The 15,659-nt window shown below is 25.8% G+C and overlaps 3 protein-coding genes and 1 long non-coding RNA gene across 5 annotated transcripts; 2 read left to right on the forward strand and 2 right to left on the reverse strand.

The window, feature by feature from the left end:
* Positions 1–1,681: 1,681 nt before the first annotated feature.
* On the reverse strand, positions 1,682–4,671 carry LOC105154955 (uncharacterized). Its single transcript, XR_015548441.1, has 2 exons — positions 4,589–4,671; positions 1,682–2,622 (listed from the first exon to the last, which is right to left on the reverse strand). It is a non-coding gene; the product is annotated as an uncharacterized LOC105154955 (long non-coding RNA).
* LOC105154954 (glutamate receptor 2-like) lies at positions 4,106–8,135 on the forward strand. 2 transcript variants are annotated; one of them, XM_087416669.1, is made up of 6 exons: positions 4,106–4,265; positions 4,596–4,690; positions 4,776–4,952; positions 5,084–5,301; positions 5,475–5,692; positions 5,786–6,040. In XM_087416669.1, exons 1-6 carry the CDS (start codon positions 4,110–4,112, stop codon positions 6,038–6,040), a joined length of 1,119 nt encoding a protein of 372 aa, XP_087272795.1. In that variant the 5' UTR covers positions 4,106–4,109. The 2 variants fall into 2 exon arrangements, with proteins under 2 accessions (XP_087272795.1, XP_011069074.2); XM_011070772.2 differs by lacking the exons at positions 4,106–4,265; positions 4,596–4,690 and adding an exon at positions 6,571–8,135 and having other exon boundaries at positions 4,722–4,952; positions 5,786–6,036.
* A 177-nt stretch (positions 8,136–8,312) lies between these two features.
* LOC105154910 (glutamate receptor ionotropic, kainate 5-like) lies at positions 8,313–12,565 on the forward strand. Its single transcript, XM_011070705.2, has 8 exons — positions 8,313–8,520; positions 8,600–8,900; positions 9,787–9,881; positions 9,991–10,170; positions 10,311–10,528; positions 10,901–11,118; positions 11,328–11,578; positions 12,270–12,565. The coding sequence occupies exons 2-8, from the start codon at positions 8,745–8,747 to the stop codon at positions 12,484–12,486; spliced, it is 1,335 nt and encodes a 444-aa protein (XP_011069007.2). The 5' UTR covers positions 8,313–8,520; positions 8,600–8,744; the 3' UTR covers positions 12,487–12,565.
* A 153-nt stretch (positions 12,566–12,718) lies between these two features.
* mRpL45 (mitochondrial ribosomal protein L45) lies at positions 12,719–14,841 on the reverse strand. The gene is made up of 6 exons (XM_087416675.1): positions 14,573–14,841; positions 13,920–14,243; positions 13,636–13,787; positions 13,442–13,490; positions 13,185–13,334; positions 12,719–13,107 (listed from the first exon to the last, which is right to left on the reverse strand). The coding sequence occupies exons 1-6, from the start codon at positions 14,621–14,623 to the stop codon at positions 12,820–12,822; spliced, it is 1,014 nt and encodes a 337-aa protein (XP_087272801.1). The 5' UTR covers positions 14,624–14,841; the 3' UTR covers positions 12,719–12,819.
* Positions 14,842–15,659: the final 818 nt, after the last annotated feature.

Consider the following 15,659-nt stretch of genomic DNA (forward strand, 5'->3'; position numbering starts at 1 on the left):
TTTTGAGTTCAACTATTTTGTATATATAAAACAATAAATATAATTACTATTATTAACATTAGCAATAACAACTATAAAAATAGAGTTCCTAACTATATTATTTTATCATGCAATTATCACTATAATACCGAATATCTGCAACAAATTATGTACGCATCAGTATATAATTCATGAAAATAAAATGATTAACATTAAGTGCAATTACAGATTACAATTCATAATATTAGGTGTAGTAAAAAGAAATCCATTATTTTTACTACACCTAATATAATAATATAATACAAATAATATATAAATAATACATAATAGAATATAAATAATTAATAAAGCAATGTGAAAGTTTTTTTCACAATATTGGATAATATATCTAAAGACAATATTTAGATTAATCTAACATAACAATTTTTAATCAACCTAAGAATTTGAAAATTTATTTCTTTTTTTTCCCTCAATGTCGATCATAAATAAACACATAATAAAAATTGCGAATCGCGCCTAAGCAACGATCTCAGGAAATATTTGTAAGAAATTAAAACAATGTGCATCTATATAAGACGACTATTACTTTTGATTACATTATATAGAATTTTGCCATCATCTAAATTCAAAAACAATAAACGGTATGATTTGAAGTAAGACGCAAAAGACTTTTGTATCAATTTCCAGTGTACCGATTTACGCTATGATCCAACAAGAACACTTTAGACAGAGTCGAGGTCCACAATTTTCATTTACAAAATTTGACTTTAACATCTTTCCAAGTATATTTTTATAAAATATCTAATATAATTATTTAATTGAAATAAGTATTAAGAAATGAGAAATTAGAAAAAATTATTTTAAATAATTGAATCCTTGATACAATCAATTACGGAGGTTTCCTACATTAAAAGATCAAAAAAAATTTGATTTTTTTTTTCATAAATTCATAATGTAACTCTTCAAGTCCTAAAATTTTAGAGCGAAATTCGATATAATTCAGCGCTTGTATGTACGGTGCACAGTGCGCAGATATAATAAATAATTAAAAAAAAAATTGTTTTTATCATAATTCTAAAATATTCTTAAAGCCATTCAATTTTCTTTTAGGAAATTTTTTTCTATGTCTTATAGTTTCGATGATATTCACTAAAAAAAAAACGATTTTTTTTTCGAGAGAGTGTTTCACTCCCTAAAACCTCAAGATAAGCACAAACAAAAAAATACGGGTCTAATATTTGTTTATATTCTACAACATATCCAAAGCTCATTAAAATCGGTGAGGATCGGTTCCCTAATAGTACGAGAGAAGTCCGAGTAGCTCGTAGAATGGCTTAAATTGCTCAAAATAAATTGCATGAAGAAGTTGAAAGATTATTGCATGTCCCTGAAATGATAAATTAGCCTCCGAGTACTCAAGAATTAAATTGAAAACTTTAAACGCATTTTTCTCGAAATCTGTTTTTTGAATTTTGTATATACGATTGAGAAAAAAGTATTTGTCCGATCGACTTCTTTTAGGGGGTTCGTTAGTTAGCTAATAATCAATCATCCTCGATGAAGCTAAAAAATTAAATAAAAATCAACATTAATTTTTTTTGCATAAACAAACGGCTGTTACCTAGTGAAAATCTTTACTTTTTTTTCAAAGTTGTACAAAATTTTAAGCAAAAGGTAGTATAAAAGAAGGGCAAAGAGCCAATGACGTAAATAAAAAATTATAATTCAGATAAGAAAACTTAATACAAAAACAATTAAAATACAATAAAATAAAACAAACGTTTCAACTCCAATTGAGTCATTTTCAATGCCATCATACAATAATATAAATGTCGTTCTAAATTAAAAATTAATACATAATCTTACAATATTCTTAAAATTAACAAAAAATTCTTTCCTCTTTCGGTGTAATACGCTGTGAGTCATTTTTATCAAGAATTAACAAAGTCATAAGAAAGTTCTGGAAAAGTAACCGTATACAAAAAGAATTAATATTAATCATATAAAAATTAAAAATATGATGATATACCTTAGTAAATCTGTTAAAAGTCCCATAATACACAACGAGAAAAAAATGTAAAATGTGGTCCATTTTGTGGTACAGTAAAAGTCTTTTTAATTTAATAGGTTATTAAAGCAAATTCGCAAAAGTAACGAGCATCTGACTTAAACGATGTCACACAACGAAATGTCAAACAGAAAAACATTCAACAAAATTTAAAACATTTAACAAAATTTTAATTTGTATACAGAATGCGTCATCAAAATCCGGACAAATCAAACAATTTCTTTAAACAAAATGTTTTTAATGAAAAATTAAATATTACAAAAAATTCTTTTACATGGCACTTAGGGGATCTGTAAGAGCTATGTAAATGGCTCTGTAGAGCACAATTATTCAATATATTATATCCCTCATTAGCTTGAATGACGACTTCTATTCTTAGTCTGAAGCGTTCGCACGCATGTTGTAATATGGCGCTGTCCATGCCGACGAATGTTGCTTCAATAGCGTCCTTATCCTTAATCCTTAATGACGTCACATTGAGATGTCGAAACTTGTTTGTAACCCTTTCAACTACGCCCCATACGTAGTAATTCAAGAGATTTAAATCTGGGTTGTTGGGAGGCCAGAATGGGAGCCTGGAAGATTCAGAGATTTATCATAATTTTTATTATTTTTACTTATACTCTACCACATGAATATATTTTATAAATTATAATAATAAATATAATAATCAATTATAATTATTATAAACTTATTGTTATAATGTATGTTTGTGCTATAATATATAAAAAGTCTGAAACTTGTTCATAGAACACCTTTAATGAGCCATAGCTTAAAAATTATCCATTATTTGAACCGTTTGTTTATAATATTTTTTTATCAACATATTATAATAAGTCACAATATACACAGATAGAAAAAAATTAAAAAATCTGCCATGAACGCAAAAGAGATTACAAAATTTGATTGTCAAATTTGTTTACTGTTTCTTTTTTAGAGTTTATTTCTTCTGTTCTTTTATATATAATTTATATGATATAAATCTTTTATATTTATAATATATAAGTAATATATATATATATTATAGTAATATATATATATATATTACTTTTATATATATATATATATATATATATATATATATGTATATAATGTAAAATCGATATATAAAACCATTAATTGTATCTATATAAAAAAATCACGACATACGTAAAAATGATTTTAATCATTTTGCTTGCATTTAGTTTAATAATGACATCAAAACATGCCATCAAAACATAAAGTAGCCATACGACCGCATTTCGCATTATAACTTAATGATTCAAAATGATTAGTCACGGAAGAATTACTTATATATATAAACGTATATAAAATCCGATATAGGATATTTCCTACATTTTAATAAAGCTAAAAGGTGTATTCTTCCACGGTAGTTTTATTTTATTGTTATTATTCATTTTCACATTAAGTTTAGAATGGGAACGCTTATATAAATACATCAACTAAGAGAATTAAACGTCAATTGACCAAATGATCAAAGTTAGATACTGGAATAATATTTCTATATTTTAAATACAACTCTTTGCTTATTTCACTTTTGCTAAGTTTAAAATATGATAGTATAATTACTTTTTTACGTATTACTTACATTCAATAAAAAATAAAAAATATACTAAAAAAAATATACTAAAAAAAAATATACTAAAAACGGAAAATAATAATCTGGGAATGTAAGGTAAGATCTTGGCTCACGCACTTTAAACGCTTGTAATCATTCTGTCTTTATTGTTCATTAGACGTAAAATAAAAATAGAAATACTGAAAAGCGCTGAAAGCATCCAAATCGATCGCCTTTATCTAACGTAACATAATGGCACACTTTTTTCTCTTAATCACAGAAATCAATCCGATCATGATAATAAGTTACTTCGATTTTTTTTTAAATTGATCGAAAATAATATGTTAACGGACTTGTAAAAAATATATAAAAATTTCAAATCGCGTTATTCACTAAGCAACAATCTTGTAAATCTTTATAATGCTTTATAACAAAAAAAATGCGTCCGTATAAGATGACCATTACTTCTAGTTTCTATTAAATAGAATTCTACAATCTACGACAATGAACGGTGTGATTTGGAGCAAAACGCAAAAGACTTTTGTGCCAATTTCCAGCGTGCCGACTTATGCGATGATGCAACAAGAACGCTTTAGACAAAGTCGAGCACTTGAGATCCACAATTTTCAACTACAAAACTTTACTTTAACATCTTTTCAGGTATATACTTTTATAAAAAATATCCGATATTATTATCTTTTCTAAATATAAATATTAAGAAACAAGAGTTTTAAAAATCCATAATAAAGATTAGATAGTTGATATAATTAATTAATAACAAAATTATAGTACTTTTAGTTTTAACTAGGATTTATTTTTTAAGAATTACAAATATGATGGTATAAATTAATAATAGTATAAAGAATATTTATTTTCACATTCGAATATATATGATACTTTTATGTTAGCAATGAACTTACTAAATAACGGCATATCAAGAATTATAAATTAATGAATTGTATAATTTCGTTGATTGTACGTACATTTCAGGAGCCGCATTTTCTTCATTTTTACAATAACAATACCAAAGTTACGGGACTCTGTGGGGAAATATGGAATCTACTTTCGGAATCGTTAAACTTTACGTAAGACCGCGCATATATCTCACATCGCTAAAATAGATTATTGTGATGTAACATCTTACATTAAATAGATAGTTCATATTTTTAGATTACAGCCAGTGAAAGCAAATGTAAATGATTTAGGTATGTCAGAAAAAGACAGATCTTTTAAAAACGGATTATTAGGTATTATTTTTCGCAATGAAACTATGGCAATACCGAAGTTAGAAACATTTATATCGCGACTTGTGGCTACCGAATTTTCAGTACCTTTTTGGATAAATAGGTTAGTTTAATTTATTAAACTTTTTAAATGTTTATTTTATTTAACATTTATTAAATCTTAGTTTAATAATTTAATAAATAATTACATTACAAGATAAAGAATTGGTGTCATAATTAAAAAATATTTCATAGAATTCAATTATATATTCACCCCGAAGTGATATATGATGGTGAATGGATGTTAAAAATTTTCTGCTGGAAAATATGGTGCACTATACTGATTATGTGTGTACTACTGAGTCTATGCACCTTTTTAACACAAAATATTTTCATACAGAATGAAAATAAACGTAAAAACGTATCTTTCAGCGAACACATATTTTATAACTTTGGAAACTTCTGCAATCAAAGTATGTATTAACAAATAATTGATTCGAACATTATTCGTTACAGATTATATAATAATATAGTAAAAAATTTATAAATATATATTTAATTATATACTCAACAAAATTAAAATTTCATTTTATCACATTGAGAATAATGAAAAATCATTAATTTGAATAATTGCAATATTCTATAGGCTATATTCCCGAGTATCTCAATGGAAAGTCGAGAATATTAGAAGTATCGTTGGGATTATTTTGTTCTATGATATGCACATCATTTAGTGCTGTGTTATTTATGTTTTTATCGAAAAGTGGTTTTGTACCACCATTTGATAAATTTGAATCTATGATATATAATACTAAGTTTAGCGTTGTCACTTTGAAAGATTCGATAGGAGAGACCTTGTTTAAGGTACATATATTATCAATATATTTCATTGATATATATAATAGTTTGAGGCTTTTTGTGTATAAAACTTAAATGTTTGATACTTAAATGTTATAGGTACTTACGACAGATTCAATAGAACGAGCAAAAAAGTCAAATCGCTTAATTGTAGTATCGACACTTCAGGAAATGCATAAAAAGATATGCTCCTTGCCAGATAAATATGCCATGTTTCAAAACGAAGAAATGCATAAAGTAAATGGCGAGATTAAATGTCATTTGATTAACATTGGAGAAGAATTTATTAGAACATGGGTAACTTCCGGCATCGTAAAGAATTTTAAATACAAAAGAACCATCGATGTTGGGTAAAAAAACATCTGTATAAAATAAAATAATGTAGATGACTTTTTTTGAAAATTAATATCTTCCAAAACGATAGGGTATTATACAAACGCTCAATTTAATTTGAATATGTAAAAACTTCTACCAAAATTTTATTATTTAATTTTTTAGGGATTGGAATATCTTTATAATTAAAACAAAGACTTTTGAAGGGATTAAAATTTATAATATTTTTATTCTTATTAAAATTGGATTCAAATTTTTTAAATTCTAAATATGTTGATGATTTTAGAATAATTTGCAGAGAAAAGTAAAAAATTAAAAAGATTTATTCATTAAATAATATTTTAAAAAGTTGATTATTATTAATAAATTATTACAATTCTCAAAATTTCCAATATAATAACGTATATAGTAACGTATTCGATATTTATACTTTTATAAACAGTTGAGATACATATATTTACCCAATAGCAGAATTAATTTGTATAACAATAAATCTAATCTTAGTCTATGATATATAATTTTATTTATTAACAAATAATTTTCATAAATAGGATACTTAAATTAATAGAAGTTGGACTATTGAGCGCATTGAAAGATCGTTGGATGGAAAATAAATTTAAACAATATGAAGACGACCAGAAACCGAAACCAATTGAATTACATCAAATTTCTTTAATAATTGTGATGATGTGCTGTGGTGCGATTATAGCACTTGTTATTTTTATAATTGAAAAAATTGTATTTGCTTATAAAGTAAAGCAATTTTAATTATTACTTATACTTATACTACGCATATATTTTACAAATTTATTTGCAAGTAGTAATTTAATTAATATTAAATAATTGTTAAATTATTTTGTAATTGAAATAATATATTTTTTAAATAATTACACACAGAAAGTTTTGAAAAAGAATGCATTTTTGTGAGAATACTGATCCAAGTTTTGTTGGAATATAAGTAAAAATATGCACTTTGAATTATTACATAAATTTGTAATATATTTTGTGTGTGTGTGTGTGTCCTAATATAACATAAAAATTATTTAAAATCATTTACATATGTATTGTGAATTTATAAAGGTTATACTCTTACTGGTATAAATATTTTATATATAATTATATAAAAATATATAAAAATGTATATAATTTTGTATGATTGTATATAGTTATATATATTTATATATAATTATGTATAAAATATTATATTTATAAAATATATAATTATATATGAAACATTTTTCCCGGGGCATGTTTTGGCATATTTTGCCAAATATTAAAGTTAGTCGATGATAATCCATTGGGCGAAGGACATGCATAACAAAATTTGTATTAAAAAAATATGAGTTATATGAAATCGAAGATCGAATGAACAGAAATAGCTGTTCGCTTCGAGTCAGGGGTAATTATAATAAAACCTGGGTAATGTTCGTAGGATAGTCAGATCGTAGGAGGGTAATGTTCGCCAGAAGAATTACTGCTAAACGAAGCCCAACGTATTGCATAAATTAACATTACTCATTTATTATTTGAGAAACTATTAAATGCTAACTGTTATTATCTCAAAGATTACTTAACAGTATCCGGTAGCCTCTCTTGCCAGATTCAAATTTAAAGAAGTTGGAATGGGTGAATTTTAGGAATTATTAATTTATTGTTAATACTAGAGTAAAAAATGCAGAAAGGGGAATATATAAAATAATTGATCAAATCTATCAGATTTTTCGAATTACGAAGTGATAATTGCGATGTAAGGTAATATATAGTTTTACAATTAAGTATTAAAATATTAAGAGATATCAAAATATAAAGTGATTATATATGATAATCTTTTTACATTTATAATATTTAAACAAATTTACACAAAGTGTAAAAATCAATATGTACAAAAAATAATCGCAGTTTTATATATGTATATACGTATAAAAAATCATGATTTACGTAAAATTGATTTTAATCATTTCAATGCCAGCATTAGTTCAACGATATCAAAATATGCCATCAAAACATAATCATATACAATGCTATTTCGTATTATAGCAATAATGATTGAAATTGATTAAAGTCACGACTGAATTACATAAACGCTATATGTATAAAATCTAATACAAGATATTTCTTGCGATTTAATAATGCTAAAAGTAAAAATGCATTAAAGTTGCACACTTTCACGATTTTATTTTACTGTTATTATTTATTATATTTTTGTTCATGAATTTAAAATAGGAATTTATTTACAACTTTGAGCCGATTTTCAGTTTGATTCCCATCTCTTACCTCGTTATGCTGATCAGTATTTAGACTGTACGCTGGTTGGTGAGATGAGAGGCGGGAACCAAGTTGAAAATCGGCTGAAAGTTGCAAGTAAATTCCAGCACTGCACTGATTTAAAATATACTTAGCATAATTATTCGTTGGGTATTTGTCTGTACTTGATAAAATAAGAAATAAATATACAAGTAAAAAGCAATAATCTGAGAATATAAAATAAGATCCTATCTAAAGTAAATATGATAACATGTTTTATCACTTAATTATAGAAATCAATCCAATCATGATAAACTATTTCTGTTTTGCCTTCAGTATAAATCGTAAATAAAAATTTTAAATCACGCCATTCACTATAAAGTAATAATTCTGTTACTCTATGTAAGGCATTAAAACAGTACATTTATATAAATCGACTATTGCTCATGGCTACATTATAATTTTGTCATCGTTAGAGACAATGAACGGTGTGATTTGGAGTAAGACTCAAAAGACTTTCGTGCCAATTTCTAGCGTGCCCATGTATGCCACGATACAAAAAGAACGCCTCAGACAAAGTCGAGCACTCGAATGCCACAATTTTCAATTACAAAACTTGACATTAGCATCTTTTCAGGTATGTTCTGAAAATATCAGATATAATTATTCTTTCTAAGTAACTAAAAATTGAGATTAATAAAATCTGAAAAAAAATATTCAGTGTGTGTGTGTGTGTGTGTGTGTGTGTGTGTGTGTGTGTGTGTCATATTCAAATATGGACAGTTTATATAAACAATTAATAAAAAAGTTATAATATTTTTATTTTTAACTAGAATTCCTCTCTCTCTCTCTCTCTCTCTCTCTCTCTCTCTCTCTCTCTCTCTTTTTCTCTCAAAAATTATAAATATAGTCCCTAATGAAAATAAAAATCAGAGCGTAAATCACTGAAAAGGAGAGTAACAAAAGCTTCTATAGAAGGCGAAAATTGAAACAATGAAACATAAAAGAAATGCCTCTTTTTATATTTCGTTGTTTCAATTTTTGCTTAGTAAGTTTATTTGCTTCTGTTATTTTCCCCTTATGTTAAACTTATGTTCCAATCATTTTTATTTTCGTCAGAAATAATAATATAAATAATGATAATGGCTCAATAATAATAAACAAAAATGAATAAAAGAAGGTCTAAGAGAGTCTTGTCTTATCATTTTCATAGTTTTAGATTTTTTTCTATTACATCGGTCGCAATTTATCATTTTATGATTTTTATTAAATTTGATTTTTATTTAATTTATCGGCATGTATACACTGAGGATGACTTGACAAATAGGTCGAAACATATGTGTTTTTAAGAATTGAAATATACGAAAAATTTGGCTCTTAGCTCTTCTATTATTCATTTTTATAAATAATGATGTTATAAAAATATCCATTTTCATATTTCAAAATAGATATTTGTTAAATAACGATATTACAAGAATTATAAAAAAAATTGATGAATAATATAATCTTTATTAATTATATAGGAGCAGTATTTGGTTCATTTTTATGATAATAATATGAAGATTACAGGATTCTGTGGGGAAATATGGAATCTACTTTCCGAATCGCTGAATTTTACGTAAGAATGCATCATGTATCACATCGCAAGAACAAAACATTGCATTGTGAGATTAAACTTTAACATAATTAATAATATAAAGTAACGAAAAAATATTTCATATTTTTAGACTACAGCTAGTGAAAGCAAACTTAGATGATCAGGGTATGCCACAAAAAGATGCCTTGTCTTTTAAAAACGGATTATTACCTATTATTTTTCGCAATGAAACTATTGCAATAGCAAAACTACAAAACTTTTCACCGGAACTCATGGCTACCGAATTTTCAATACCTTTTTGGACAAACAGGTTAGCTTAATTTATTCTAAGCTTCTAAGTGTTTATCTGATTTAACATTTATTCAAACTGTAATGTTGTGGTAGCTATTAATAACAATTAAGTTATATGATCGATAAGATAATTGTCATAATTTAAAAATAATTTTGTAGAATTCAATTATATATTCACCGCGAAACGATATATGATAATATATGGATGGTAAAAATTTTCTCTTGGAAAATATGGTGCGTTATATTGAGTATGTGTGTACTACTGAGTCTATGCACCTTTTTGACACAAAGTATTCTCATACAGAATGAAGATAAACGTAAAAATATATCTCTCAGCGAACACTTATTTTATAACTTTGGAAACCTGTGCAATCAAGGTGTGTGTGAAAATAAATGTGTGTAATTAACTGATGAAAATATTGCTCATTTTTGTTAGAAATGAGATAAATCTTTACATTGAGATAAATCTAAATATCGCGTTAAAATAAAATTGCAATTATTTGATATCATATTAAAACATTGGATCTTTAGAGTTAGAAGTAGCATAATTTGGAAATTAGTTCTTCAATACTTCATGATAATTTTTTAATTTTAAAATATGTAAAAAATAGAAATTACAATATTTAGATAATAAATATTAAAGACTATTGAAAAACATAACGTAAAACATAATGATATAAAAAATTATGTTAATAATGATGAAAAGTTATGATTAAGTCAAAAATCATTAATTTGGATAATTGCAACAGGTTATATTCCCCATTATCTTGATGGAAAATCGAGAATATTAGAAGTATCATTAGGATTGTTTTGTTCTATAATATATATGTCATTTGGTGCTGTGTTATTTATACATCTATCTAAAAGTATTTTCGTGCCACCATTTGATAGTTTCTCTACCTTGGTAACTAATACTAAATACAACATTATTGGTCTGAAGGATACAATCGCAGAAGGTATATTTAAGGTATACTTACTGAAATCATAATTTACTATTCCTTAGATAAAAAATGTATAAAATTGTATAAAAATTAGAGAATGATGTTCAAGACACAATTCAAGAAGAAATTATAATTTTTGTAAAGAACATATAATTTATGTAGTGATTCTTTATACATTTATGATTTTTTGTGTATAAAACTTAAATGCTTGAAAAATGTTGATTGAATATTATAGATTAATAAGGATCCATTTTTACAAGCAAAACAAATGGAACGCTTGATATTAGCATCAACATTTGAGGATATGCATAAAAAAGCATGTTTTTCCAAAAAAGAGAAATACGTCATATTTCAAACCGAAGTAATGCATAAAGCGGTTGGAAATAGTATGTGTCATTTGATTAACGTTGGAGAACCTTATACGAAAACATGGATAACTTCCGGCATCGTGAAGAATTTTAAATACAAAAGAAGTATTGATCTTGGGTAAACAATATATGTGTGCAGAATAATATATTCTAGATATAAAAATATTGATTTTTTTGGAAATCGACAGCGTATTATATAAACGTATTATATAAAATCTTCAATCAATTTAATCTGTACTTTCTAAATTCTTTGAAGTGAGTCTCATACGATCTAAAAAGTAAAAATTGACCAGTTTTAAAAAAAGAGTGATTCAATCTTCAATCTTTAAGAAATAAGAATGAGATTTCACTGCTTAGAGTGAAAATCATTTTAAAAGTTTTAGAGAAGTTTTGTGTTTTATACAATATGTAATATTTCTACAAAATTTTTATTTTATTTATAATGTGAAATGTCTTTATAATTAAAATAAAAACTTTTTAAATAGAGAAAAATTTCTACACATTTTTAATGTTATTATCAAAAATGGATTCCAATTTTTAAAAATTCCAAAAATGTTGATAGTTCTAAATTAATTTTCCAAAAAAAAAAAAGAAATATTTGTCAAAAAATATTAAAAAAGAATTGATTATATAACAAATGATGTTATTACGATTTCCAAAATTTTTACTAGAAAAGAACATTCGATACTTACATCTTTTTATAAATAGTTGATATTATATTTGCTCATCAACGATAGTTTTCTGTGTAGTAGTAAGTCTGATTTAAATTATGATAATTTCATATATTAATAAATAATTTTCATAAATAGGATACTTAAATTAATGGAAATTGGACTATTAAACGTGTTAAAAAAACGTTGGTTGGAAAATGGTTTTAAATATTACGCTGAAGATGAGACACCGAAACCAATTGAATTACATCAAGTTTCTTTAATAATTGCAGTAATGTGCTGTGGGGCGATTATAGCTCTCATTATTTTCATAATCGAAAAAATTATATTTACTTATAAATTAAAGCAATTATGAACATTTTTCCTTATACTCTATCATGAATATATTTTATGAGTTTAGTTGCAAATAATAATTTAATTAGTATTAGAAAATCGTTAAATTATTTTGTAATGATAATATAGTTGTAATTGTATAATAACGATACTCTTATTAATAACTCTTATCAAACACAAAACTTTGGGAAAGCATGTTATACTTTTGTGACAATACTAATCCAAATTTTGTTGGAATATAAATGCACTTTAAATTATTATATGGATTGCAATATATTTTGTATCCTAACATCATACAATATAATCTAAACATTACTTAAACATTACTTAAAACAGTTACATATATATTGTGAATTCACGAAGGTTGTGCACTTGTCGCTTCCTTTGGCGTATCTTCTGTTAATGTAGCTTCTACAGGATGCGGTTCAGTTGGAACAGTATCATGTTCCTCTTTTGGTAAAACATATGTGCCTTCCACTGTGTCTGTTGGAGTCATCCAAGTTGGTATAATCTTACCGTGAATTCGCCATATACCGTACTCATTAGCTAAATGCTTTTCGAATACTATATATTCTAATACGTCTTTCCTCAGAATTTCGCTTCCTTGTATAAGATGGCCAAATCTATCATAAATTGCTAAAACCTATAAATGAAGAAATTTTTACTTAAAAATTGTTTATATTATAAAAAGGGAATAAATTATTAAGAATGTTATTGAACCTGTTGCGTGTGAAATCGAACAGTAAGTTGTGCAAATACGTTTTCTTTTGTTATTACGTCTGTAGTCCTTGCATGTACGAGGCGAGCTGGTTCCAAAGACTCTAAAAATTTCCAATGTATGGTTTTGTTCATTGTGTTGTGTGTTATTTTCTAAAAAAAGAAAAATATTGAAATATACGTTATTATATGTAGTAATAAATGTAATATATAATATTTTAAATTAGCAAAAGAGGACACGAAATATATTTTTAACTTACAGGATATGCCATTTCAGTAACATATTTTATTATTTCCTCTTCATTTTTGCTATAATTAAAAATTGTTTTATTTAGTAATATTGCTACAAATAGAAAGAAAAAAACGCTGTATTTATTAATTGCTAATAATTCTTTTAACGTATATACGTTTCATAATTATAAAAACATTATTATATTTGCAATTTTTTTCTTACCTAGCTAAAGCTTCATATGCCTTTTGATATATATCTAAAGCTTCTTCTAAAAAAAATGATGTCTTGAAAGAATCATCAAATGACTTAATTTTTCTGATGGCCATAAAAGATTTGCTTTTTTTTTCAAAAAATGTGAATTTTTGTTTTGCTCCCTATATTTCATAATAAAATAAATAATTGTAATACACTTTTATCTCTCTTTTAATTTTAAACTTAAAAAAATATCATTGTATATTTTATATTTAAAAGTTACGATATATAAAATAATAGTAAAGAGCATGTACTTCTTTGGTAATGACAGAGTATTTTCCATCTCCTTCTGGAGCAACATAAGATTCAAAAATTGATGAAGTACTACTAATAAATGCTGGTCTTTCTTTCCACGGTTTCTGCGGTAGAAAACCATGTTCTTTCATACGTGATCGTATTTGCTCCTTATCCATTTTAGTAATATCATCATTGTCATCGTCAAAATTAGGAAGTTTTATTTTAATGACTTTTTGTCTTCTTTCCTTCTTCCATTTTGGATTCCAGTGCTTAGCTATATGTGCTACTTGTATAGAATTATTAGGATAATTGGTAGCAGCAACTAATACTGGTAGATTGTTCTGAAATAAATATCCATTTCTTTAGATACATTTCTACATTTGGATAATTAGTTTTCTGACTATAATCAGATAGTATATGTCTCTTTTGTTGAATTTAAGATATTCCTATTTATTTCTAATTATAAGCTAAATTGAATTTAATTGAATTTTAATTTAAATAGAGTAAAACAATTTAAAAAAGATTGTTTTATAATTTATTTCATAATTTGAAAGATTGCCAATTAAAAAAAATTTAATTTGTAGAAATCAACAAATTTGTAATTAAATAAGAAGAATAAAATACATTATATATTTAGCTTTCAAAAAATAGAATTGTATCAAGAACATACCTGTAAAAATGTTCTGTAAATAAACACCGGGCTCACGTATCTTAATAACATTTTCAGAAATTTTACTGCTTGAGAACTGTCGGAAGAAGAAAAACAATCATTCAAATTATTGTATATCTACCAATATTTTCATTTAATTTTGTATTTATGTTATATTTCATATCACGTTTTACGTTAGGGTTATGTCAAGTCGTGGTTGTGAATGTTATAAATGATCTGGCCGTTATAGGTTATGTTCAAATTAGACTGCGCATAGTGAGATTATTAAGAATAGGAATCAATATTAAATTTCAACCTATCAAACATCATATTCTAATGTAACTTGTATTTGATTGGTTAAAATCTTAATATTTATTTATTTTTCTGGACGTTCTTCTCCGAGGAAGATTTTACTTTGTATGTATAGTGTACGTTACGTATACTATATATTTCGAGTAAAATTTTCCCCGGAAAATTTTGGAACATAGCTCTAATATTTGTTCTATTGTGCGCAGGCCCTTAAGCCTATTCTACAATATGCTTTTTATTTTCTGTTTTCGCTTTTTGCTATTTTTTTCTTTCTCTCTTTTTGCTTCTTAGTTCTTATCCGGTCTTTCGTTTTATGTCGCCTGAGATAAAAATTAATGAATTTGGAAGAAACAAGAAACACGTAGCAAGAAAATGCAATTATTAATAAAACGATTGCAAAGAAGTAAAAACAAGAAACAAGAAATGAAAAGCACATTAGAATAGGTTTTAGAGTCATTAGAAATGCATAAAGCCAGTTCTGCATTAGTTGGAAGTCAATCGCAAGTTTGTTGTGACAGCCAATATGAAGTGTTGATTTCAAAATGCAAGCTTCATATTGACTGTCACAACAAACTTGCGATCAGCTTACAACTAATGTAGAACCGGCTTATGCGTGGTCTACAATGGCAGTAGCAGTCGTGAATGAGGTTGTAAGAGTAACAAATTGATCAATCACAATTGAATGTGAAAAGAATAATCGACTGTTATTGGTCAATTTCTTACTCTTACAGCCTCATTCATTACTGATACTGCCATTGTAGATCACGCATTAAAGGGTTCTTTACGACAGGGGAATGCT

Source organism: Acromyrmex echinatior, chromosome 1 (assembly GCF_024713525.1).
Source record: "Acromyrmex echinatior isolate Ae372 chromosome 1, ASM2471352v2, whole genome shotgun sequence".
Taxonomy (NCBI): Eukaryota; Metazoa; Arthropoda; class Insecta; order Hymenoptera; family Formicidae; genus Acromyrmex; species Acromyrmex echinatior.

Bases quoted from the DNA above. Each gene is read 5' to 3' on its own strand.
- LOC105154954 (XM_087416669.1), top strand. From the start codon at position 4,110: ATGAACGGTGTGATTTGGAGCAAAACGCAAAAGACTTTTGTGCCAATT. The intron at 4,266-4,595 runs GTATATACTTTT...CGTACATTTCAG, and splicing joins TTACTTTAACATCTTTTCAG to GAGCCGCATTTTCTTCATTT. The intron at 5,302-5,474 runs GTATGTATTAAC...AATATTCTATAG, and splicing joins TGGAAACTTCTGCAATCAAA to GCTATATTCCCGAGTATCTC.
- LOC105154910 (XM_011070705.2), top strand. From the start codon at position 8,745: ATGAACGGTGTGATTTGGAGTAAGACTCAAAAGACTTTCGTGCCAATT. The intron at 10,171-10,310 runs GTTAGCTTAATT...ATAATTTTGTAG, and splicing joins ATACCTTTTTGGACAAACAG to AATTCAATTATATATTCACC. The intron at 11,119-11,327 runs GTATACTTACTG...TGAATATTATAG, and splicing joins TCGCAGAAGGTATATTTAAG to ATTAATAAGGATCCATTTTT.
- mRpL45 (XM_087416675.1), bottom strand. From the start codon at position 14,623: ATGTTATTAAGATACGTGAGCCCGGTGTTTATTTACAGAACATTTTTA. The intron at 14,244-14,572 runs GTATGTTCTTGA...TATTTATTTCAG, and splicing joins TTTACAGAACATTTTTACAG to AACAATCTACCAGTATTAGT. The intron at 13,108-13,184 runs GTTCAATAACAT...CTTCATTTATAG, and splicing joins TTCGATTTCACACGCAACAG to GTTTTAGCAATTTATGATAG.